The sequence below is a fragment of the Botrytis byssoidea genome, assembly GCF_014898295.1.
Source record: "Botrytis byssoidea strain MUCL 94 chromosome Unknown BBYS_022, whole genome shotgun sequence".
Lineage (NCBI taxonomy): Eukaryota > Fungi > Ascomycota > Leotiomycetes > Helotiales > Sclerotiniaceae > Botrytis > Botrytis byssoidea.
In genome coordinates this window covers 415,222-440,644 of record NW_024065863.1, presented here as the reverse complement: position 1 = coordinate 440,644, position 25,423 = coordinate 415,222, and the positions used below count along the sequence as shown (strand labels likewise).

General features: G+C 44.2%; 10 protein-coding genes across 10 annotated transcripts; 4 read left to right on the top strand and 6 right to left on the bottom strand.

The window, feature by feature from the left end:
* Positions 1-1,721: 1,721 nt before the first annotated feature.
* EAE97_009520 (uncharacterized protein) lies at positions 1,722-5,213 on the bottom strand (the record flags this gene model as incomplete). The annotated part of the gene is made up of 3 exons (XM_038880035.1): positions 1,722-2,867; positions 2,922-4,057; positions 4,109-5,213. The coding sequence occupies 3 exons, from the start codon at positions 5,211-5,213 to the stop codon at positions 1,722-1,724; spliced, it is 3,387 nt and encodes a 1,128-aa protein (XP_038729146.1).
* A 778-nt stretch (positions 5,214-5,991) lies between these two features.
* EAE97_009519 (uncharacterized protein) lies at positions 5,992-6,750 on the top strand (the record flags this gene model as incomplete). Its single annotated transcript, XM_038880034.1, has 2 exons — positions 5,992-6,016; positions 6,149-6,750. The coding sequence occupies 2 exons, from the start codon at positions 5,992-5,994 to the stop codon at positions 6,748-6,750; spliced, it is 627 nt and encodes a 208-aa protein (XP_038729145.1).
* A 357-nt stretch (positions 6,751-7,107) lies between these two features.
* On the bottom strand, positions 7,108-8,064 carry EAE97_009518 (uncharacterized protein; the record flags this gene model as incomplete). Its single annotated transcript, XM_038880033.1, has 1 exon — positions 7,108-8,064. The coding sequence occupies one exon, from the start codon at positions 8,062-8,064 to the stop codon at positions 7,108-7,110; it is 957 nt and encodes a 318-aa protein (XP_038729144.1).
* A 935-nt stretch (positions 8,065-8,999) lies between these two features.
* On the bottom strand, positions 9,000-10,361 carry EAE97_009517 (uncharacterized protein; the record flags this gene model as incomplete). The annotated part of the gene is made up of 1 exon (XM_038880032.1): positions 9,000-10,361. One exon carries the CDS (start codon positions 10,359-10,361, stop codon positions 9,000-9,002), a length of 1,362 nt encoding a protein of 453 aa, XP_038729143.1.
* Positions 10,362-11,676: 1,315 nt separating this feature from the next.
* Positions 11,677-12,127, bottom strand: EAE97_009516 (uncharacterized protein; the record flags this gene model as incomplete). The annotated part of the gene is made up of 3 exons (XM_038880031.1): positions 11,677-11,760; positions 11,909-12,079; positions 12,101-12,127. The coding sequence occupies 3 exons, from the start codon at positions 12,125-12,127 to the stop codon at positions 11,677-11,679; spliced, it is 282 nt and encodes a 93-aa protein (XP_038729142.1).
* Positions 12,128-12,714: 587 nt separating this feature from the next.
* EAE97_009515 (uncharacterized protein) lies at positions 12,715-14,727 on the top strand (the record flags this gene model as incomplete). Its single annotated transcript, XM_038880030.1, has 2 exons — positions 12,715-14,369; positions 14,424-14,727. 2 exons carry the CDS (start codon positions 12,715-12,717, stop codon positions 14,725-14,727), a joined length of 1,959 nt encoding a protein of 652 aa, XP_038729141.1.
* An 881-nt stretch (positions 14,728-15,608) lies between these two features.
* On the top strand, positions 15,609-16,733 carry EAE97_009514 (uncharacterized protein; the record flags this gene model as incomplete). Its single annotated transcript, XM_038880029.1, has 3 exons — positions 15,609-15,861; positions 16,017-16,164; positions 16,232-16,733. The coding sequence occupies 3 exons, from the start codon at positions 15,609-15,611 to the stop codon at positions 16,731-16,733; spliced, it is 903 nt and encodes a 300-aa protein (XP_038729140.1).
* Positions 16,734-17,334: 601 nt separating this feature from the next.
* Positions 17,335-18,198, bottom strand: EAE97_009513 (uncharacterized protein; the record flags this gene model as incomplete). Its single annotated transcript, XM_038880028.1, has 3 exons — positions 17,335-17,478; positions 17,652-17,843; positions 18,187-18,198. 3 exons carry the CDS (start codon positions 18,196-18,198, stop codon positions 17,335-17,337), a joined length of 348 nt encoding a protein of 115 aa, XP_038729139.1.
* Positions 18,199-19,387: 1,189 nt separating this feature from the next.
* Positions 19,388-20,542, top strand: EAE97_009512 (uncharacterized protein; the record flags this gene model as incomplete). Its single annotated transcript, XM_038880027.1, has 3 exons — positions 19,388-19,411; positions 19,508-19,897; positions 19,946-20,542. 3 exons carry the CDS (start codon positions 19,388-19,390, stop codon positions 20,540-20,542), a joined length of 1,011 nt encoding a protein of 336 aa, XP_038729138.1.
* Positions 20,543-22,059: 1,517 nt separating this feature from the next.
* EAE97_009511 (uncharacterized protein) lies at positions 22,060-25,249 on the bottom strand. Its single transcript, XM_038880026.1, has 3 exons — positions 24,908-25,249; positions 24,703-24,850; positions 22,060-24,652 (listed from the first exon to the last, which is right to left on the bottom strand). Exons 1-3 carry the CDS (start codon positions 24,918-24,920, stop codon positions 22,507-22,509), a joined length of 2,307 nt encoding a protein of 768 aa, XP_038729137.1. The 5' UTR covers positions 24,921-25,249; the 3' UTR covers positions 22,060-22,506.
* Between the last annotated feature and the right edge of the window lie 174 nt (positions 25,250-25,423).

Below are 25,423 nucleotides of genomic sequence, written 5' to 3'. Positions count from 1 at the left end.
TCACATGTGAAGATGTAGACTTAAGAGCTTGTTAGAATCGATGTTTGAATCTCAATCTTGTAAATAATGCTCTCTATAGAAGGCTCTTTAAAGCCATCTAGGTATTACACAGCAGTCACACAAGCACAAGCACACCTCAACCACCAAAACACCATATAATAACAATACAAATATCGATATAATTTCCCTAGCAGTTCCATTCCAAAATACGTGCTCCTACCCGCCAGCCAGCTCCGCAGATCTAACCATCTAACTCTCCGTTCACATTTCCCAATCGAGGCCCAATCAAAGTGTCCATCAGTCCACACACACTCCTCTTCTAGAGTTCTCCTCAAGTCTCAAGTCTCGACTCTTGAATCTTGAAACCCCCCTCCTCGGTAAAACACTAAACCCCATCTGATCCCTCCCCCTCTAGAATACAAATTTGACTTATTCGCGCATCCCCATTCCAACTGATAGCTTCGCATAACTTCGCATCGCATCGTCTATCATGATTCTTGAATATAGATATGAACATAAATATCATCCGCACATGCTTTTCTCTTTTCCCTCTCCATTCCTCTTCTGCTGCATATCCCTAACCAATGGAATCCAATTCAATCCACCAAACAACATCCCACCTACTACCTAGCATGCAACCAAAAAGCCCCATTTACACATCCCATATTCATAATCATACCCATACTCATGAATCATTCCCTCATTCCCTCATCCAGAAAGAAAGAAAAGGTCTCAAATATACACATCCCATCCCATCCATCCCATCCCACCCTATTCCCCTTCCACCCTATTCCCCATCCACACACGAACACCACACTTCCAAACCCAAACAAACGAATATAAATAACCAACAAGAAAGAACTTTAATCATCCCCATCTACTCATATTCTCTCTTTGTTGTTTACCGAAAAATGAATATCAAATATCACACCCGTCCGAACGAAAACTCTTTATTCCCTTCCCAACCCTCCCTAACTGCCTATCCTCGCAGGCCCAAGCGATTCTACCCCCTACCCTACCAAACCAAACCCAACACAACCCTACCCATCAAACTCAAACTCAATGCCAAGACACAAAACACAAAACACAAGAAGCAAGACACAGAAAGCCCACGGCAACAAAAAAGACACACCATGCAATGATAAAAAAAAAGGGATAAATCTTAATACATATAACACGAACTAATTAACTGAATTGATCTGCTCGAGTTGCTCGGCGCGCTCTCTTAAAATTCATGGTGATATCAAAGTTTCCCACCCCTACCCTATCCTATCCGATCCTACCCAGATGATCATCTCCTGTGTGGAGGCCAGCTGGTACCGTTGGAAAACGACCGCCCATCCGCCCATCCATCCCTTTCCCATATGTACTAGTATGCTGACTTCTATCTTTCTGCTATCATGCCGTCCGTCCGTTCCTACCCATGATGCTAAATGCTTGATGCTCGGGTTGTTTTTCTGTGAGTGGGTTCAACCAGCGAGCACACTTCACATTTCACTCTTGTCTTTCCCGTATTCCTCTGCTTTCCTCGATCTGATTCTGAGGAAGATATAGGATCGTGAATGTGTACATCCCATCATATCCATCCCATCCAGCTCTACTCTCCCCCTCCCAGAGATAGCCACCCAACAACACCACCGTCATGCATACGCAAAGCCCAGCACAACCAACCAACCACCCAAAACTTTTATATAGCCCATCCTTCTCCCCACACAACCTCATTACCTCTCCCCAATACTCTCCGGGCTCATGGGAATCGTCGCCCCATCATCTTTTTCCACCGGACTATTCCCATCCATACTCTCCTCCACGCTCCCTGCATTTCCATTCGGCAATCCTGACTTGCCCTTCTCACCCTTACCCTTCTGTGGACTTCCACTCCCACCCGTCTTAATCGACAACTGTGAATCGACTGCCGATCCATTATCCAATTTCTTTTTCTTCTTCGCATTACCACTCTGTTCTTTAAGAGGTCTCTTTCTCGGACTTGTAATTTTACCCGTTGGACCCAGACGTGGTCGAGTGGGTTTTTGTTTCCCAGTCAGTTCCTCGTCTTCTAGTAGCGGTTCATCATCATTCGCATGTAACTTAGCGAGGAAGAAATTCTTGACCAGGCCGATCTGACTGGTGATGCTTTCCTTTGTAATAGGTGGTAAAGGTTCGAGTTGTGCGAATATTTCGGCTTGGGGCGCTGCAGCTGTGGGTCCCTGGTAGGCGCTACGAACTCTCGTATGAAGGAGATGGAGTGGTACGCCAAGACTTGTCATTGAGAATTCACTATCCAAACCAAGGGCCTTGAAACCAAAGTAATCTTCGCCGAGTTCTGCTGCAAAGTCACCACCGACAAATTGTTCACTGCCTTCGTTGAATGCACCAGATCCATCTTGACTATTATCTTGCAGAGCGGGTCTGAGTAGATCTGTAAGATGAGCCTTCATGCGTTCATGCATTACCGAAAGTTTGGTTCCGAGACGCTCAACATCATCCTTAACGTAGCTTTCCAAGGCTTCTATATCAATACCGTTTTCACCCAAACTATGCAGGACGACTTCTTCGTTGGTATAACGTTCTTGCCATTTGCTTCCAGTGCCAGGTGCAGCAGGGACTTTATGCGCTTCTCGATAAACACCAAAGGTTTTGACAATTTTGCCAAAGAAATCTCCGGCAATATCAGTTATAACATCTAAAGCAGACGGTTGCAATTCTTCAAACCCGGCATGATAGCAAAGCTTGGCGACAGAGCGTTGCATTGCAGCTCTACAAACCCAAGAAGACATGATAGGACCATCATCTGAAGTGACATGTGGTTCGATATCAGTTTCTACGAAGGGTTCAGGCTCATACTTGGGAAACTGATTGTTGTACATCTGCATGGAAAATCAGTAAAAGTCAATCTTTTGCCATAATCATCTCAATCTTACCTGCGCCTGCAATTGCATTTGCTTTATAACACCAATCTTTGAACACAACTTTCTCGTTTCTTGCATTTGCTTCATATTCGCCTCCACTTTGCCAGTCAAGAAACTTTTCGGTGCGGTAAAATGTCCAGCGGGTACCATTCGAAGAAATTCTCCCGACTGTTCGACCAGATTACCATCCGCATCTTCCACCCATTGTAATTTCGGGTTGATATCTGGAATGGCTGATAGCGGATCATAATAATCAGGCAAAAACTGTTCTTCTTCGCCCTCCATACCTTCGGCAAGAGTCTCTGCGCCCTGTTTCGCTTTTTTATCTTCAATGGCGCCTTCGACATTCGAGCTATTGGGATCATCCAGTTTCCGTTGGCGCAGCCACCTTCTCATTCCGGCTTTGCTTCGTAAAAGAGCAGGTTCATCTGGATTCAACTTATCACCTTTGAATAACCGATTTCGATCTTTAGCGACCATGGCACGATTTTTCTTGGTGACCTGCTTCCAGATTTTATACTCTTCATCTTCATAGATATTTTCTGCCGCAAATCCTTGCATACCCATGCCGTTGATTGAAGGGACATCAATATCCATACCATCACCCTGACTAGCGACACCATTCATGCCGCCAGGTGTTACTGAACCACCTGGGATCGGAGTAGAAAAGCCATTCTGACTGCCATCCACTTCCGAGCCATCCTGATTGAGGTTCCCAAGAACGCCATTGAGTTGAATAGCAGGTTTTTGATCGATGCCCGGGGTGCTTTCTTCACGCCTGGAAGTATTCTTCCGTGCCTTGCCATGCCCCTTTACACCTCGACCGCCTTCACCGCGACCTCTAGAAGACATGATAGGTTCGTCATCACTTTCATCAGCATCATCCCCTCCGTTTTGTTTGCGACGTTCCTCTGCTTCTACTTCTGCTCGAGGTCGAATAACAAGATCTGGAATCAAGGGTATAAGTTTTGCTGCCTCTTTCCTCATACTTTCCGCATTTCTTCGCAAAGGATGTTTATCTGCGCCATTATAATTCAAGCAATTCTCCCATATCAAATCGAGATCGGCAACAAATTCACTCTTCGATCTGTACTGGTGTGTCTTCAACTTCTTAGTCATTGTGCCGAGGTCCATAGGGTGCTTGATAACTATTTCATGTCAGCGGCAAAATTCACTTATGGATGAGCCATGGAAATTACCATTGTAATAATCAGGAGCCTCGCGCTTGTTCACTCTGACGAGAAAAGGTGCCGAGTATTCTGTCATAGCCTTGAGCTCACTCAAAACCTTATCCGCAGCCTCGTATAATTCTTCCTGGTTGACATTGTCCTCACTGGCCCATTTACTTCTATTCTTACGAACCTCATTGATCAAGGCTCTCAACTCTAGATCCGTAGCTTGGACCCTGTCACGCTTGGCGTCGATGCGAGCAAAGAGATTCTTCAACGTCAAACTCGATGCGCCCATCTCGGCACTGGCCAGGGAACTATGCTGTTCGGCTTGTCGATTATTAGCAGGTCCAGCATTGCCGTTATTGTCCATTTCCGCGTCTGTTTGCCTTTCGGATTCCTCCAGCCGCTGCTGTTCCAGCATGGCGATCCGATCATTCTCCAATGTATAGAATATGGTATTGAAACTGCGCTTGGCAGCATCCTCGACCGCCTTCTTCTCCTCTTCCAATTTCTTGCGCGCATCTTCAGAGGTTTTAGGTTGGTCGCTCGGCGCGTCATCTTTATTTTGTTCCGCGTGCTTTGAGGGGGATAAGTCAGATTGGATGGGGGAACTCCCTGACTTCGAAGGCGACAACAAAGCATTCACGCTTCTTGTCTTTGAGGGGGAATCTTGTTGTTCATCCTCGTCATCCTCGTCATCATCATCATAATTGTCCTCGTCTATAGCGCGCGCCGATTTCTTTGGTGGTTGTGCTTGCTTAGCCGGTTCAATGGCGGTTGCATCCTCGACCAATTGTGTATTTTGTGTCGAGACATCATGCTCTTCATTGGCATCTGCAGGAGAATCTCCACCTTCAAACAATCCCACCAACTTTGCCTCGGTGCGGCGATATAATTCTTTAAATATTGTCCTTTGACTTTCCTCCTCCTGTACGTTGGCCGAGTCAGCCATTGTGGCATCGAATATACTTGGAGTATGCGATCGCGGAGGAGTATTGTTTTTATTTTGGTAAGTCTTTTGGGAATGAATTATATTCGATGAGGAAGGTGACCATGATGTGCCATTTGTGATGGAAGAGTTGTGTCCGGATACCCCAGAGCGAGACAAAAGTCCCCTCTCTCCGCCGCCCATAACGTCAAATCTCTAGGTCGCGACAAACCGTCTTAAAGTTGTCGCCTTTTCGTGATTTAAATTGGCTTCGATATTGTGCGCATCTTTGTATCAGATTTGCGCAAAATATTGATTAATTTATGGCGTTGATGTTGATGGTTTGATGAAGTTCTTGAGATGAGGTTAGATTTGGTGGTTGTAGGACGTTGTCTGTGATTCCCTTACCTAGAAATCTAGCACTCGTAGTGTATTGAAAAGACAATGAATTGAGCAACTTCTGAAGCATCATTTCCTCATGGATTCCATGTTCTCACTCCTGGAATATCTTCAAAATTCGCATATAGTTACAATACATCACAATTTACAAACATAAAGATATACATTTCAATTATCTATCTATTTTCCCATGTACAGGTCGAATTAAAGATCACCTCGTACTGAATCTCCATATTCAACATTGAAGATATTGGTCCGTGCAAAAATTTTGATAGGTGCACGAAGTAGACTGACTAACCATTGGAAAGAAATTGAACCTCAGGTGTGATTTCGAGCTGTAGCCAACCCACATGGGAGATGGAGAAGGAATCTGCAAGTTGCCAGGTTTAACCAGAAGCTCTGAACTCTTTTTGAACACAAGAAGAGAGAGCTTGTCTCAACATAATACAGAAGGAAATCAACTATCTCCAGACTTCCAACACCCATACAAGTTAGTTAAAGACTAGCAGTGATGCTTTTTTAAACTCAAGGAAATCCAATTTACTACATAAGAAAAGAAAAGGGCTCGAGGAATTTCAAGAGAATGCGCATAAGGCTACCCTTTGCAGGTAAATCATACTTTAGCTCCCCCTCCTAGTTCCATGTCCTCCCCTCCTTCTCCACACCATACCAACCTATCCATAATCCCTTCCCCCATGTCCCCAGAGATCTCCAAAACTAATACAGTCTTGTCACCATAGGAGCATTCCTGTTCCTTCTCCTACTCGCTGGTTATGCAGGTTTAACATCCATCCAAGTCGACGCAGTCATCAATGACAAAGTCCTACACACCATAACCTTCTTCATCCTCACCGTCGTCTTCTATTGGATACTCGATACCAGTCGTCGAAGAAACCTCAACTTTACCTTGATAATCTGCACCGGTATTCTTGGAGTCGGTTCCGAATTCCTCCAGGGTTTCTTGCCCAATGGTAGAACCTTTGATTTCTACGATATCGTCGCCAATATCGTAGGTTCGCTCGCCGGCGTCGCATTGTGTAGTTGGTATCATTTACGGATGTTGGAGCGTAAGCGATTGGCAAAGACATATCATGTTGTACCTGGGGATGAAGAGCAAGATTTGGAATTGGGAGAGGGAGTGGGAGCACAGGAGAGTGGTGTGGCCGCGGCATCAAGGACACTAGATGAAGAAGTGGACAATTGGGATGAGAATATGGAAGATGCGTGGGATGAGGATGAGCAAGCAGACGTTGTGGACAGTGTCGAGGGCGAAGGGTTGAAGACGCCAAGTGCCAGCAGCACTGGTGAAGTCGACGGAGACCCAAAGAAAAGGGCAGTCTAAGTTACAATATAACTTGCTATGATGTTACTGATATGATTGGCTACAACGTAGTTTTGTGAAGGATCGAAACTAAATCTTCCTTAACGACGAAATATGTTAGGTAATAGGATGTATATTAGATGATATTTCATGCAAAAAAGGAAAACACAATGGAAGAGACATAAGCAACTGATACAATTTTTTTTACCAAGGTTTTTGGTTCAAACACTGTAATATACCATCCACAAATTAATGAGTGTGGGGGAGTCTATCAACCGAAAACCCCCAGTACAGACGCATGATATTGTCCACACGCAGCACATCATACCCTTCTCCCATCACAAATTCTAACAACCCCATAATACTTGACAACCTCCATTAGAGTATATCACCCGTGAATGCACATGCCGCTCCTACATCATGAACATGAAAAATACACTTTGAAGGTGCTACAGGTTTAGGAGATGAAAAAGGAACGGACGGAGGCACGAAGCTCCCTTTTCTAATAACATCCATCCAATTTGATACATCCTTCCACAATTCCGGATGACCAGATTTCATCATCCAGGCCTGTTTCTTTGAAAAATCTCTCATAACCAAAAGGCTATTTGCCAATGAGTGTGATACGAATGAACGAAGTTTGGACCCATCATCCGTATCCACATAAATCAGATGGGCGTACTTTTCGTCGAACGTCAATTCATCATGCATTGCACAATTTGTGATGAGAACGGTCATGGTATAATCCATAAGTTCTTGGAGTTCGTATTCAATTCCTAGACCATACAGGATGATGCGACTTCGAAAGGGAATAGGTCCCTCTTCGATATCCAAAGGTGCGTACACCCCGAGCTGAATCCAGTCGAGAAACAAAGCAAAGGAAGTTGGTTCTTTCTTGGGAAGATTCATATGGCTGAGCTCGGGATTCCGCGTGAAAATCTCATCGAAGTATTTGGCTTTGGCACGAAGAAGGGCTTTCGGGGCGTGAAAGGTCCGACGATTGTATGTGACATTGCCGACGTATAGTCTGATGAAGTCATTACGGTCACCAAAACGCGCCCGTGTATTCCCCTGTTTACCCAAATATTGCCGACCCTTCTCATGTATGTTCTTCGAAGATTCTGCAGTGGCATGCTTTTCTTCTGGGTCATTTCCTTCCTCCAGTGGCAACGTAGTATTGGTATCATTAAAGGGTGCCATTCCCTCCTGCGTTGTCTTACCACTCTCTCCATCGATCACCGAGCCAGCCCTCATCTTATGTTTCCACCTCTTTGTCGATTTCTTCCTCTCCAGCCCCGCATATTTTATATCCTCGCCTTCCTTTCCGATCGCCATTGGTCGGGGTTGTGTGTGTGTGGTGGTTTCATGAACTTCAAAGCTATTGCGATGGAGTTCGAATCTTAATACTAGGTAACTGAACCAGACTAGATAATCAAAAGATACTTGTTATACCAACGTCCAGAGATATCCTAAAACGATCTACCGACTTCCAGTCAAAACGAAATGATGCTCAGCAAATAACAATGAACACGATTTCAAACGATACAATATTGATCTGCAAAACGAGATGATCTAGCCTTCAGTGAAGGATACGAGAAGAGACAAATCAGAAACCAAAACCAAAATCGAGAAGAGCATTGAAGAATTAATGGGTGTACTTAGGACTGAAAAGTTTGATAGAAGAGAAAACAGGAATTTAGGGCAGAAGACTTGAGAGATTGAAGAAACATATGAAATTAAGAAAGAGGTGTGAAATTCCCCTACTGCTAAAATCGGAAAGCGCGACTGCTTGACATGGCAATTTATGACATGAAATCTTACTAGCGAGGCTCTTGCTGAGAGCCGACCTTGTGGTAGTAATTTACAATTGACGGTATGAAATGGAGTGAGGCAATAGAACTTTTTGATCCAAAAGCTTAAAAATAGCACAAATTTGCTTTAACTTACTTGTAGATTTTCAAAACCATGGTTTTTGGGCTTTCTATTTCTTAGCCTATTCGCTCTCCCGGAATTTGGCTATGCATCGACAGTTCTACTCAGACTTGAATATCGTACCATAAGATTCTTTTCTGGATTGATAGAGTTTGTATACACGTTTGTGGGCGTTTGACTGCGAAATGATGTTTTTGCAAATAATTGGCAGATAGGTCTAACACAATCACCTTGATTGCAGATCGTCATCATGTCATGATTTAAAAACTCATGCTGATTTCCAAGGATCTTTTGTACACATAATAAACATTAGGCCCAAAATCATTTCTCATAACTCGTCAATCAGCTTTCCAAATATGACCACCACCTTTCTGCCAAAGCCATAAAGCTTCTATCGCGTAGGCTTTGCTGCCTTGGTGTCCCCCTTCAGTATTAGCAGCTTCCTCGAGCGTCTGAATAACTTTGCCCTCTTCCACGATTCTCCATAGACCCTTTGGCATCTCAGTACCCGGATCTCCCCACTCGCCTCTGCCGAGCCTGTATAGGAATCTCCCCAGAGTTTGGAATGCAATACATCTTTGGGCTGGAAATGCTGAGCGAGCCAATCTTGCTAATTCCGGAATTGTATACCCAGCGGCTTCAGGAGCCTCACCATGATGATGTAGCCCTTTGGTGATTGGCATGGCCCTTGCAATTCTAGGCGGCAACAAACCTCCTCTAAAATCAAATCGAAGAGCTGAAGCAGCCAAAGCTTCCGCTGCTGGATAATAGGGAGATTCTTGGTCTGCTACCGAACCATGTGTGGGTATTGGTGCCATCCAGGCGAGCTTTGAAGGATCAGCGGGAAGAGACGGATAATATTTCTGATGTAAGTTCTCGAGGAACGAAGGGTCGTTCGGGTCTAAGTCTGGAACAGCGGAAGCGGTCGGGAAGTGTATAGATGGTTGAGGAAGTTCAGGGACGCTCGAAGCAGGCTCTGATGCTGGTTTTAGATCTATGGGTTTTGCCGGCTCTTCATCTTCTTCAAATCTCACAGACTTTTGAGGCATGACTGGCTTTCCTTCTGGTTTGGGTGCAGGGGTGGCTTGATCTTTGTTTTCTGGAGGTATTGTTTTGGTTTCATCGCTCTTTAGAGATTGAGTCAAAGATGGGGGGTCAATTCCCGTATCTCCACGTCCATCATCAAAATTGGCTCTCTTCAAAAGTCGCTGGATCAACGAAGGATCTAAAGTAGCGAGTAAGTCTTCTTGTTCTTGCTCAATCTCTTCCTTTGACATGGAAGCTATTCTCATTTTGTTCTCCTCGTCTATTCTTTTCCTTTCTTTTTCGATACTGAAATCGTCCTCCTGCGCAGCTGCTTTCTCTGCGCCCGTTGGACGTCCCTGAGAAGGTGGAACTCCGAAAGCATTGGGAGAATCTGCTACCGCTGCATTTGGAGTGTCTGCCACCGAATCATTTGCGTTACCCGCCCTTTGTTTTTTGAATGCTGATACTCGTATTCTTTTTTTATGTTCGGGAAAGCCTGTTGTTGAAGTTTTTAATTGAGGAGCTGTTGGTGGTTTTGTCGAACGTTCTTTGATATCTGCGACGAAGGGAGAGGTAAATGAAGGGACATTGTTCGATGGAATAGTTGAATTTGATTCGATTTCATCCTCATCATCGGAAAGATTCACAGTAAATCTCTCACCACGAAACTCCATGATTTAGTAGATTTTTTGCACAGAGTACCTAGGTCGTGGTTTTGTAGTCTTTTTGTTTAGGTTGTGGAGAAATTAAGATCCGTATGCAAGGCTGCTAGGATATCAAAAACGTGAGCCTCTAAGATAAAAATAAGGTTATGCGCTAACTCATATCTGACTAGCTGCATTTCACCAACATTTATTTCGGGAAGCCATCAGACGTCGAGCAACGATTGACAACATCTCGATGGAAAACAATATCAATTGTATTGTTACATTTTGGCTCGAGGTTTATGCATGTGAATGATCTGCCGACGTAAGTGTCAATATTAGGTCAATACCTTGGTCGTTATCATATATATGTATCCTCAGATGAATCAAAATATGTACCAACTATGATACGAACATTTAAAGGGGAAGCTTGAATTGAAGTAGGTTCTGGGACTGTATTTGCCGAAAATGGAGAGATTTCTTTTAAATGCGGAACTTCACATACGGCTGCACACACGGAGATGTAATCTGATGATTCCGTTGGATATAACTGGGTATAAAATCACATGCATTATTAGCTTTCAATATCATTCCCCCTTGTCAATTTATAGAAGTAGAGAGACTGGGGTGGTGAGAGTCAGTCGACTGAGTCCTATTGTTGGAAAAACGGATAATTATTACCTACCTAGTAGTGTTAACTACGATACTAGTATTCTTCAAGCTAAAAATAAGGGAGAATTGATTTATCGAATACTACCTAGGTTATGGATAGCTAAGTGCTTCTTTCTTTCTTTCTTGGCCTCTTTCCCTCTCTCTCTCTCTCTCTCTCTCTCTTTTATATTTGTATTCTTAATTTACCGGTACTTTATATCTATCTAGTAATTGCCTAGGTACCTCTAGCTAGGTACCTACTAAATTGACTATGTTGCCTTATGTAAGCCGTTGTACCCTTTTGACCCTTTGCCCCCTTTAGCCCTGGTCTTGTTTCGTCTATCGTCTATTCTCATCGGACAATCAATGGTAGCTTGGAGCAGGTGCTGATGCTCTTCTACATTGTACGCTTCTCTTTTCCCTGGTCCGACCAATCAGGTTGCCGAGGGACCTACAGCTCAGAGGACTATTTTAATTGCTTCGATGATCCGCAATGGAACACACCCACACCCACACCATCCACCATCCACCATCCACCACCGCACTTAAACTCCGAACACATACCCCCATGTCCAACACCCAAATCTCAAGCAAAGCCCCATCTGCCCAGACCAAGTCGTACCAATTGATTGAAGTGAAGGTGGGTAGGAAAAAGCAAAGAAATCGAAACAGAAAGGCTGACTTATTGCTCGTACTACGGCACTTTGGACGAACTAGCGTGGACAATCTCTCTCGCTCTCTTTGCTCTCTTTGCTCTCTCTTGCTTGCTCTCTCTCATCTCAAGTCATCAGTCAGTAGTCAGTAGTCAGTAGTCAGTAGTCAGTAGTCAGTAGTCAGTAGTCAGTTACTCAGTCAGTCAGTCAGTCAGTCAGTCAGTCAGTCAGTCAACTTAATCAAATCAATCAATCAGTCCATGTTCCGGCAACCGTTCTTTCCCAATCCAATTCCCACTTCCCTTTTGCTTCCTTCCCTTCTCTTCCCTTCCCTTGCCCTTCCCTCTCTTTACCCTTCCTTTCCCTTTCCCTTTCCCTTTCCCTTTCCCTTTCCCTTTCCCTTTGCCCTTGACCACCACCACCACCACCACCACCACCACCTACCTACCTACCTACCTTACCTACCTTGCCTTTCTTTCCCATCCGTTCCATACGGTAAAAAAAGAGTTTCTTATTAAATGGCGTCTGTGAATAATTGGAAATGTCGCTTGTATTGAATTAAATCCAAAACGTAGTAATGATCAAAGTACAAGAAGTCTAAAATCCCCCTCTCTTCAATCTCTATATCTAAACACCTTTTCAACACTTTTCTTCAACCCAAACCCTTCTTCTCATTTACACTTAACAATTTATACCAAGTTCAAATAATCATTCGATCCATTTCATCAATCATTTTTGACTTTCTATCCATCACCACCTCAAAATAATACTGAGAGATACCGATAAGTCCCAGCTATTTGTTCATCTATCCATCACATTAACCTCAACTCGCTTCTGATCAACAACAACGATTTTTTCATTTTTCTCATCCTCGTGTCAAAATTGAAGCTATTCAGAAGTTCCGCAACGCTTTCGTACGACGAACGTTACCGCCAACAACAATCACGGGTTACATGCAAATCACGCCAAAAATCAACAATTCATAATTGAAATACGTACACTTCTCCAGAGATTAATAGATGGTGTTGATTACACATTTAATTTCCCCAAATCATATAATTTGAGTTTATTTGTCAAAAATGTCAAATTCTCATGATGTTCGCGGGGTTTCACCACCAATGGGTTCCAACAACAGCAATTCCGATTTATCATCCCCACCAAGATCCAGTCCCGAGTTAGATGACATACAAATTCGTAATGATGCAAATAGCATTACCGTCAACCAATCTAATGGTGCTGCTTCAACATCAGAAAAGCCAACCCGCAAGAAGGCGGTTAGAAAACCTAGAATAAAGGCCGGTGATGCTAGTTCGGCCACCAATACCGACGCTCCAAAAACCAAAAGAGTACGCAAACCAAGAGACCCTAATGCTCCTCCTTCGGCACGATCACGAAAGTCAAAGGCTGCACCTTCCGAAAATACCAATATGGGAGAATCATCACGACAAACAAAGATTACTGATGCTCCTGGAATGCATTTAAGTGATGTTAGTTTCAGTGCTCCTGCAACCCCACCAGTACAGAACGCTATGATTGCCAATTCGGGTCAAAGTGAGGTTATTCCCAAATCCTTCTTCAATTCCGCCCCACCTCAACCAAAACCTCAAGTTCCTCCGCCACAACAAGTACAGCAACAAATCAGTCAACCCCAGTCACATGTACCAATACAACAACCACAACCACAAAGTGCGGTCCGTACTAGCGGTCAAAATTATGATCCTATTAGATCGAATTATGATCCCGTTCGAGAAACCCTCGTCAGTCACCACTCGTACAATAATTCTCAAGGATCACCCATTCCGCCTCAAGTTACCAATCGCGCAAGTGCATCACCGTCCATCGCCAGTCTTGTCGACCCTCCTAATCAGCCATTGACTTCGCCATCGGCTCATTCGTTTTTAATGCATCAACAACGTCAACAAGACGGACATACTTCCTTACCTGCATCCCCAATTGTCAACAGGTTAGGATTGTCAGCAATTTCTGAGACAAATAGTCCTCGGCCCTTTGCACCTACCCCAACATTAACGTCACAACCAATGCCCGCCCCAACACCACCTACTGCTCCAATTGTTTTAGCGCAAAAGGAACCTCAAGTTTCCAACGGTAATTCGAATAAGAAAACCGCAATCAACGGAGTTTCAGGAACATCAACGCCCAAGCCACCGGCAAAGGGCAAAGAGAAAGAAAAAGAAAAAGAAATTCTTCTTACCCCACCGCCACTTCCTGGTTCAGGCCTGATGGGACTCGGAGGTAATGACGGTACGGAGACGCGTGCCCCTACAATTGTTCTTGACATTCCCTTGAATGGCGATGTAAATGTCTATGTCAATTTCGCTCGCACGGCCGAGGAGAAATATGGTTGGGATGCCTTACACCCCCGACTGGCAGCTCAACGTGATCGGCTCGCAAGGGTTGCAGCGGCAGGTGCAGCCTTGGAGAGAAATGGCTCCAACAAGGAGAGTGGCGATGAAATGTCACTGGATTCTGAAGGAGAGGGTAGTAATGTTGAGATGGGCGGAATGAGCGATGGGCGAGTTGGTACTGATAGCGGTGCAAGGAAAACTAAAGCTGCTCCCAAAAGAAAGACCAAGGAGGATGAATACGACAAGGACGACGGTTTTGTTGACGATTCGGAGATGATTTGGGAGGAGCAAGCTGCCGCTGTAAATGATGGCTTCTTCGTATATTCTGGTCCTCTCGTTCGAGAGGGTGAGAAACCAACACTCGAGAGGTATGTACCACAGATCATTGATGAAACCCAATATAGAGCTAATTCGTTACACAGAGGTGAGGGTCCAGCAAAGAAGCCTCGAGTTCGAAAGCCAAAAGCCGCCACAGGCGAGAAAGCCACCACAAGCCGTGTTAGCACGGGTGGTAAAGCTGCTGCCGCTACATCAAGCGGAGCCGGTTCTCGTGGTGGAAACACAGCAGCACGTAAAGCTCGTATCACGAAAGCTGATCGTGCACGCATGGAGCAAGAGAAACTCGAGCGAGAGCAGATGGGTTCAATGGCTGGTATGCCCGGAGGATACAATACCATACAGCTTGCACCAAGTTTGGGTGGAACACCCATGGTTTTTAATCAGTAAGATCAATGAATGGAGTGGGTGGCATTTGGCTGGGATCAATGGACGAGCGTTTCATCTTGTAGAGTTTTTTATTCTTGAAAACATTACCTCCGTGTATGGGTGGAAATGGTAAACTTACCAAGGCGTTGGGGAGGGCGGATCGAAATGCGTATGGAGTATTGGGTTGGGGTTTCAATCCACGCGCATACAATCCTGGTTGTACATTAGACTGCCTATATTTGCATGAGTGAACAGTTCTATACCTTTTAACTGTACGAGTATACTGCGGAACAAAAATTTCAGATGTTATAATATTCATTTTGCTGGGCACTTGAGATCTGACGGGATGTTGATTTGATTTTGGTAACCTAGAGAGTTTCGGCGGGCAAGCTAAAGCGGCAAGCAGGCAATATGTTTGTATGTACTCGTACGAAGAATGTGAAGCCCAAGATACAAGTCAACGTCATGGAATATATGAAGATGAGTATATCTCTGAAGATGGGGATGAACCTCAGCATCGAGTTTACTTGTACATTCAAGTGTCAGATCAGTATCCATCCATAGCACTATTGCTAGGTACTACTAGATGAACCAAGCAGACCCAATTATCAGTCAATTTATCAATCGATAACAAAAATACCCCTCGCTAAAAGCGGCCAGCACCGAGCGTCGGTTTCAACGATATGATTGCATCACAATCCCCAAGCCATAAACACAGGCACGAAAAAGTATTTCCCGCCCGCATGAATCCCTGTTGATAGCTCTTTTTGTTCCCTTCGAACAGAGTCCAACTTTCTATTCCGCAATTTCCATTCGCCATTGTCATTGCCACCGTCACTGTCACTGCTATATACATCTAACTCCACGCACGCAGTTCTCCTGCGACACACACCTCCTTCACGATGGCCTCAACCACGGCTGCCGCCCGGGAAAAACCCAAACAGAGACCCTCTGCGCTGCGCAGCATCATCGCAGGCAGCACGGCCGGCGCCGTCGAGATCGCCATCACGTACCCGTTTGAATTTGCAAAGACGCGGACGCAGCTGAATAGAAGATTGCCCGAGAGCGGGAAACTTCCGTGGCCAAAATTTGGGAGCGCCTGGTATGCGGGGTGTACGACGCTCATTATTGGGAATTCGTTGAAGGCGGGGATTAGTATGTTTTTTTTTTGGTTTCTCCGGCTGTCTTGGGGATTTTGGAATTGGGATTGGGATTTACCTTGGATGGTTGGAAAATGAGGGGAAGGAGAAGCGATAATGTGGGAGAGGTACGGATGTGAATGAATGAATGCTAATCTCAATCGCAAATAGGATTCGTCGCATTCGATCAATATAAAGCACTACTCCAGGACGCCGATGGGAAGATTTCCGGGCCCAGAACTGTCATTGCTGGATTTGGAGCTGGTGTGACGGAGAGTTTATTAGCAGTCACGCCTTTCGAGAGTATCAAAACTACTTTGTAATCCCCTCTCTCCTCTCCTCTCCTCTACTCTCCAAACAAAGATAAAAATCTAACACAACCCCAGAATCGACGACCGCAAATCCACCAAACCCCGTCTTCGAGGCTTTCTCCACGCCGTCCCCATCATCGCCCGTGAAAGAGGCCTGCGCGGTTTCTTCCAAGGCTTCGTCCCCACCACCGCCCGTCAATCTGCCAATTCCGCTGTTCGCTTCGGCTCCTACACTTCGCTGCGTCAGCTCGCACAATCCTATACCGCGCCGGGGGAAAAATTGGGCGCTTTGTCTACCTTTGGAATCGGAGGATTGGCAGGTATCATCACGGTTTATGTGACGCAACCGCTTGATACGGTGAAGACGCGCATGCAGAGTATAGAGGCGAGAACGCTGTATAAGAATAGCTTCCACTGCGCGAGCTTGATTGCGAAGAATGAGGGCCTGTTTACGTTTTGGAGTGGGGCTTTGCCGAGATTGGGCAGATTGATATTGAGTGGTGGGATTGTGTTTACGATGTATGAACAGAGTATTGAGTTGATGGGGAGAGTGGATCCAAATGGTAGGTTCATCTAGGGGAAGGCAATGTGAAGGGGAGGGAAAGGGAAGATACATGTACAGGCAAAACAGTGAAGACTCGACACGCCTCGTAGAATTCCGTGATATACCTCGAGGGTACCAGCTTTGCAGTGGAAGAATAGCTTGCGGGTTTGGATATCTGGGGTTGTAGTCTCGGTAGGAGGAATGGAGTGATGAGCTGTGCGCTTTGTATGTGTGCTGTACAGAGCAGGCGTTGCTATTGCTCTGCCCTTGCTCTTGGGCACGTAGAAATAAAGATGGCAAAGAGAACAAGAAAGAAAGAGCTTGGTATCTAGCTAGAGATTCAGAGTTCAAGGCTCGAGTAACTACCTATCCTTCAACGAATGTATTATGATTCCCCAATGAATATATGACCCTCTATTTACTGAGTGATACAGGTACTTATGCAATCATCTCTTCGTCCTTTGATTTCCAGACATCTTTCATTCGTCAAACTCTTTAATCAACCACACTTACTAAACTCCTAGTATTTACAGAATTCTATTCCATTCCCTAACTATTTATATATACATCCCAATTCTACCCTTTTTTCTTTCTCCCTTTCATCATTGTCATCATTTTAATGTAAGTAAAGCTCTCACTGAAATCGTAAAGCTCCCTTCCATCTGTTCACTTGCTGTTGGAACCAACTCCTGTTAGGAGCCTCCTCGAGCTCTTTTACTAGATCTTCGTAGTATGTTGGGTTGCTGGCGGGTTTGAGGGTTTTGCTTGTGAGGGGGTACTAGATTGAGAGGGGTGTTAGTTGAATTTTTATGTTACTCTTCTTCCTCCTTTTCTTTATTTCTTCCACACTCCGAGAGAGAATTTAAGTATTCTCTGCTATGCCTCTCCTTGAATCCGGATAGTAGAATAGAATGGGATAAATCAAATGAAACGAAATAAAATGAAACATACCTTGCCCGAATAGCGATTCTCAAGCAAACTATACAGTGCGTTTACCTGACCGAGCTCTCTCTTTTCGTTGAAGTTTCCCGCGGCAGATATGCGCTCGAGGCGGCGACGGATGGCGTCTTGGAATTGGGCTTCGGGACGGAGGGCATCTTTGGGCCAGCGGGAGAGGGCGCAGAGGTAGTGGCGGGTGGCGGGCTGGAGGAGGGGAGGGGTGTTAGTTGGGTTGTTTGGGTTAGGTTGGGGAGGGGCAGAGGGGAGGAGGTAAGAGGGGAAACAAGACAGGGAGGCGTTGAGTATAATGAGGATATATATAGCTTATGCAGACTCAGAGGTTCCAAAAGTCCTCATAGCACAATTACTCTATCCCATTCCATTCAATTCATCCCATGATATAACATGAAGATCTAGACTTCTAGGCCAAGCGAGCAACATCTCATCGCATCTCGCCCCCCAAACCAGTTCCAGCATTTGAATCCCCAAACACCACGATCATCAACATTCAAGAGCAAAACAAAAGATAAAGAAAGTCCACACTTACCGATTGCGACATGATGTTTTCAATAAATTAAAAGCTCTCGTACAAAGTATTCACAATGGAGAAATGGACAGGGAATCTTTTGGATCTCGTTGAATTGGAGGGGGAGAAATAAAATGGATTTTCAATGCAGATTATATTATGGGTGTGATGTGATGTGATGGATAGATTACTAGGGATGTGGGTGGTAGGTACAGGATGCGGTCATGACTTTGGGAGAATGGTGAGTGGAATGAATGATGCTTCTAGGGCGCGCTAGAGCCTAGAGAGGAATGAGAGTTAGTGAGTTTTAGTGGGTGGTGGGTGGTGGTGCATGTTTTGTTATGCGCGAGATGGATGCGGTGCGAGATTAGATTTTGCTCACTAACCGGTGGTGCGGTGGTGCGGTGGTGCGGTGGTGCGGTGGTGCTGCTATATTTGGATGTTAGAGATTGGGTAGGTGGGTGTGTGGATAGTTGGGATGGGGGAATGGGATGGGTGTGTGATTAGTAGATAGGAGATAGATATGGGAGAATTGATGCGAGAATTGAGTGTAGGTGTGCAGGTGTGCAGGTGATTTGGGGGGGCATGATTTGTAAGAGATCATGTTTAGGCGTTTAGGCACGGGGTTAGAGAGGTCTACAGTACAGTATGTGATTTTGAGTTTGGGAATCTCATCTTGGAATGAATGGATGAGGGAATGAATTATTGAGGTATGAAGTAGTTGGTGGTAATATTACTTATATAACATATAACTAGACAATCGTGTGTATATATATATATATATATATTTACTATATATTTCTATATCTTTCCATTTTAAACTTATCATCATAATATAATAACTCCCATTGTCTCTCCCCTTATTAATCCGAAAAGCCGTTCACCTGTCCTTGTTCCTTACTGCGCCTTTTCCATCCAACTAATAAGAGTGAGTACCCGTGGACCACCTAACAATATTGTAACCCATCTCATATCTCAAACAAAGCCGAAAGGACCATCCTTCTCCACGACCTTCTACTTCAACTCTACTCTACTTCTTCTTCCTTTAAATCTCCTGACGCTTCACATAAACAACCAACCTTTTTCTTTTCTTCCTTTCACCTACTTCACGACCGACGCCTTTTTTTCCCAACCCTTTACATTCATTCGCTCACAACTTGAGTTTGGTTCCTTGGTCTTTTTTCTTTTCTGTCTTATTCGAATACCCAAAATCAATTTTAAGATGAGTTCGCAACGATATGAGAGGGTGCGTAATCCCCACCTAATCCGCGCCACGATTTGTGTAGTGGATGCTATGGTTATAATTCAAAAAGAGAATACATACTAATACATTTTACCATAGGTATCTGCGAACGATGAAGATACCCCTCCGACACCTACATCCCCTCCACCATCCTTCCGATCGCGAGGCTCCTCTCCTTCTTCACGACACCACGTAGCGCCCGTCGACCAAAATCTAGCGGATACTTTTGATGATGGATCTGATGATGAGGATAACGATGGCGATGACAGACAACGATTGATGCGTGGAAATCCTTCTTCGTCAACGGAGAGATTGAATGAAACGACGAGCGATGATCGACCAACTACTCAGAGAACAGTAACCGTCGTGCCGACATTTGTACCGCCAACAGGTGGAAGGGTTTATGGCGGTGGTTCGGGATCTGACGGTGTTTTTGCGAATCTAAGTGCTAAGCCTGAGAGAGGCGAGAAGCAAGAAGAACATCCTCCTGTATGTATATGTGTGATTGTGTTGTGAACTTGTTTTAATGAAATATAGACGTACGAACAAGCAGCCGCAGATGCCGCACCACCATACTGGGAAACCACCATTCTCGCTCCCGGACTTGGGGGACTAGATGAAGTATACGTCGAGGGTCTTCCAGTTGGCTCTTTATTTTCTTTTATCTGGAACGCCATGATATCCATGTCTTTCCAACTTGTTGGTTTTCTCCTCACATATCTATTACATACCACTCACGCCGCCAAAAATGGATCTCGTGCCGGTCTCGGAATTACACTCATTCAATATGGTTTCTACATGAAAGGAACAAATAATGTCGTCACGCCACCTTCAGGGGGAAATGATGCATCATATGCTCAACCTCCCGATCCAAATTCTCATGATTTCGACCCCGATAAGGTTAATGCGGCTGCTACTGCAGGAATGGATTCAGGAAGTGGAGGAATCGGTGATATCGCTAGCAATGAATGGTTTGCGTATGCATTGATGATTGTCGGATGGTTCATCCTGATCAGAGCGTTTAGCGATTTCATTAGAGCGAGGAGACATGAGCAATTGGTGTTACAAAGTCCGGATCGTGGACTGCCAGTTCCTATTATTGCGACTGGAGAGGAGAGCGAGACTATTGTTTAAGGATGGAAAATGGATAGGGCTGGATGGGGACAAGGACAATTGGAATGATAGGGAAGATATTCTTCACACGTAAAGTAAAGCGTAGAAGCTTACCCGGAGTTTATATGGACAGGCTAGGCTAGGATGGATTCAAGAGATTATGGATGGGAGATAGGGAAGGGATTACTTTAAAAAAGAATTCCTGATAAGGTTACTATAACTTTTTTTTTAACTTTTTAAATATCATCTGGTTGGACAAGCGGGCGTTAGACAATCTCATTCTCCCTTTTTTTTTGTCTTGTATTGTGGTATGGGGGGGGGGGGGTTTGCTACTGCTTGCTTGTATTGATCGATACACTGATGTAGGCTGGCTTGCTGAGGAGTGAAGAAGATTGAGGAGTAGATGATGTATTAAGTAAGTTGAGATATATAATGAATATGTGGGATTTGTATACAATTACAATTGCAATTACTCGAGTACAATTACATATGATTTAGTTATATGTGAGATTTTGTTCTTTGACTTGGTGATCATTTGGATGGATGAATTGATGATATACATATAGATAGGCAGGTAGGTAGGTAGGGAGGGAGGAAGCTAGGTATTCTTTGAGTGTTTATTGCACTGTTACTAGTGTCTACTATTCTATGATTCTACTATCTAGACATTATCTCCCATCCTATCTATCATTCATCGCCACAACCATAACCACAATCACAACCACCATATCAAGCCAACTAAGATCCAAACAGTCAACCAGCCATTCAGCCAGACTCAAATTTTCAAATTTTCACATTTTCACATTTTCACATTTTCACATTTTCACATTTTCACATTTTCACATTTTCACATTTTCACATTTTCAAAATTCCAAATCAAAGCTGTACTTACGTATCAATCGTGTGTGTAGATATATGTATATAATGTACTATATCATATAACATATACTATATACCTATAATAACACATAGTATATATTATACTCAGTATATATACACCTTGAAACTTCAAGATTGAAACTCGAAATTTCAAAATTGATAATCGAAAGTTGGGAGTCAAGTTCCAGTTCAAGTTTAACCCCATAATCAAATCCAAATCCAAATCCAAACCCAAATCTATAAATCTAATTTAAATTCCAAGCCCTTATTCCAAATTCTCTCTTCGAGACCAAATTACCAAACTACCTAATAAAGTATCAATGTACCAATATGGTTCACCGGGTACTGACTAGGTAATATTTATCTGACTTATCTGACCTCACTCACTGGACAACTACACAACTAATCACCTGCATCTCATAATGATAATTTTCGCCGAATCGAGGAACCATAGACATCAGGATACAATATCTACAAAGCTCACCGGAGATTTAGATTTTGCGGGTTTTCACTCACTACCTAGGTAGATATTCCTGGAACTAACCTGGACTTGAGCCAAAGAAACAAAAAAAATCCGGTGACAGTATAACATACTCTTCCCTATCATCGTGACTTCACAGTGCGATTTCAAATGCATATCTAAATCAAGCATAAACATATCATTCCGAATTATCGTTTCTCATTCCAATCCTAGTCAATACTAATCCTAACCATAACTAATAGCCTTATTCGAGGCTCAAAAAAAAAAGAGGAACAGGATATCATTTTTGCCTTCATCTATTTTCCTATCTCTCTCTTCTCACTTGTAATGAGAAACACGCAATGAATCTTTCTCCCGACTTTCTATTACTCCCAACACCAAACACTCTTTTGTTATCCCTCCCATGCCACAATTTCGGAATTTATCCTTCGCTCCAAACTCCATAATATAGTAAATCTAACAGTAACAATTGATCCAATAATGTATGTTCTTCTGCTGCTTGTAGTATGCGTGTCGATCAAGTCTTCGGTATTTTTACTCGTAGCATTGTTGATGTGTTCATATCTTCTCGTGTTATAGGGTCGTAGTACTATTCATCATATCCGCGTGGGTCTCTTCAGCATCCTTAACCAGCATATACAAATCGTCCCAAATGGAGGCCGAAACTCTTACTTTGTCCCTCTTCGATAGGTGATAATGGCTCATCCTCTCCCTCGCTGTCTGGTATGATCATGTCTTCACTACCCTTTGAATTCAAAGCAGCCTCCTCAATCGCATCAGCTGGGGGTAATGGAATGGATTGCGGTTCAACCTCTGCCAGTTTTGATTTGCTAATTTTGTTGTTTTCGGGGGAAGAGAGACCGGTTGTCCCACGAAGAAAGGCAATGGGACCAGCAGCAAGCATAGGAGTCGTTGGTGGGGTTGGTGGTAAGTTGAAGCGGTTGTGTGCGGCAGCACCTAATCGCTGAAGAGGCGTAAGAACAGATCTAGTAGCGGTGGCAAGGGGTTTCTTTGCAGCTGCAGTGGTTAACTTGGTTGAAACAGGGATCTTCGATTGGAACTGAGCCGATGAGGAAGGTGGAGTTGGAAGACCTTGGTTGAAAATTGTCTTTGGCGTTCTCAGAGTCGAAGCATCAAAAGAATACCTGCTTCTCAGACTTGAAAATGGGGTGGACGATTCGGGGATCGGAGATGGAGGTTGATCAGATGAATTCCTACTGGAGGTCGAAGATTCCAGGCTAGGGACTGTATCCCGGGAGTCTGCAGTCTGATCGTGCCCGGTTGACGTACTTGTGCTTTGCTGTGAGCCAAGAGTAGATTTGAATGAAGGCTCTCTGAAAATTTTGATTTTTGGCTGCTTATTGGTCAAGTAATTATCGACATCTGGAATGCTCATCATTGCTTCCTCAATGGAATCATCCGAGAAGATGGTAATATCTTCCTTCTGTTTATTCTTTCTCTTGGAGACCTTGTTAACACTCGGACTATCATCCTCAAATCCATCTACAAAGAAGCGGCTTCGACCAACTTCCACTTTTTGGTCAGTTCCCGGTGTTTGAAGAAAGGAATCATCTTCACACAGACGAGCACGCTTTTGTGGGCGAGACTCTGTGGGCGAAGTCACTCTTCTTCCAGTCGAAGCGGATCCCTGAGAAGTGGGGTGAGGAGGTAACTGGGGCTCAAGATCGGTGGTAGCTCGTTGCAGATGAGGGCGGACTGGTTCAGCAACCCATGAGCCAGAGTTGCGAGAAAGAACCTCCTGTTGGCTACGAGACTGTGTAAAGGAATTGATATCCAGTTCCGCAAGAGGAGTCCGCTTGGCTTTGAAATATGTCTCGATTGAAACACCCTTCTTGAGATCGCTTGTGGATACAGATCTCTTCGAAGCCATGAAAGGATTTGCCATCTTACTTCTGCGCCCAGTGACAATAGGTTGCTTGGTGATGGGATTCAAGTCGCCTTTCGCAACTCGTTGGGCGATTTCTGGCAAAACGTCGTGCCCAATAAATTTGGTTTGATCTTCCGTAAGTGGAAGATCAGGCGGGGTATGGAGCACTAAGGTGAGAGACTGGGGACAGAAAACTCTTTGATGTAAAAAGGTGAATTCGGCTTGATAAAAAGATTCCAAGTAATTTTTCGGCACGTGAAATTTTCCGTCAAATTGAATCATACGCAGGACTTTTTCAATCGTCTTATACTTCCGAACCAACCGATAGGCTGTCTTTAGTCCCATATTGCTCATACTGGGCAAATAATCGCAGCCACTTAAAATCGCCATTCTTCGAAACTCGGCATCAGACCAGCCCGTCAAGTTAACATCTTTGCAAGCGCAGAAATCGGCCTTGTTGACCTCGATACAATTTCCATACTGATCCAACTTGGTGAGAAGACATTTAGCACCGAATACTAGAAGATCAGAATCCTCAGATAATATTCCATCAATTATGCCTTTTCGCTCCAGGTAGACCATTTGGGCATCGGCTTCGTATGGAGCTACAATATATTGTACCCCCATCTCTTTCAACTCATCAATAACATGGCGGGCCATCTCAGGAGTCACATCAACTGCCTTTTGGAATTCCAGGTACGCTTGGGAAGTCTTTCCGGCATTCAATAATTCTTGCCCAAGTCGCTTACTATCTTTCCGACGATTTTCTCTGTCCTTCTCTGTCGCAGCTTTACTTGGCAAGTAATCTCCATCGAATATCAAGTAAGGAGTGACGCCGAAATGGAGCAACATTCGTACCCGGTGCATACAATACTCAACATATCTGCTTTTTGGGTTAGCGATTTCTTCCTAGATTTGTCTCAGTCTCCATACTTTCTTGTTGGCTTTCCCATAGCAAGATCCATAGCACATGATACGGTTCCACGATGGAGCCAGCCATAAGCGTCCACCCCGAGGGTTTTGCCATCGAACTTCTTCAGATTACATGGCTTTTGTATGGATTTGAGCAAAGGGAGAAGACCTATAGGTGGTTAACATAAGAAAACTTGTAGGAGTTACCAATGGATTATAAACATACCATTGATCCCCATATTGACGATAACGTTAGTAACACAAAACAAACGAATCAATAGAGAGAGATTCGAGGGATCATTAGGCCATTAACCATGAATTAGATGTCGTAGGGTGGCGAGCAAAGAATGAAACGAATGTATGAGTCAAGACATGAATAAGGGGAAGAGGATACTATTACTTATAAGTGTTCAATGGTCGTTGAAGTTGTCGTAGGTTGTTGTGAAGATGTCGATAAGACGTTGATACCAAAGTTCGAAGTCTAAAATGTCCATCCACTTAAACCTGCATGATAGAAAGAACGCGTGTGGAAGGCGCGTCGAACACCAAGGAACTTCCTTTGGCTTCACTACGGCAACCATGAAATTGATTGGCGGCGCACCCTTTTTTTTGCAAGCTCGCAGGTAAGTCCGTGACCTCATATCCCTGCTAGCTCAAAAATTATCGAGCGGGGAATTTTTGCGATAAAGATTCCGATATGGAAAAAAAGTTCAAGAACCGAGTATCTACATCTATACCTGCA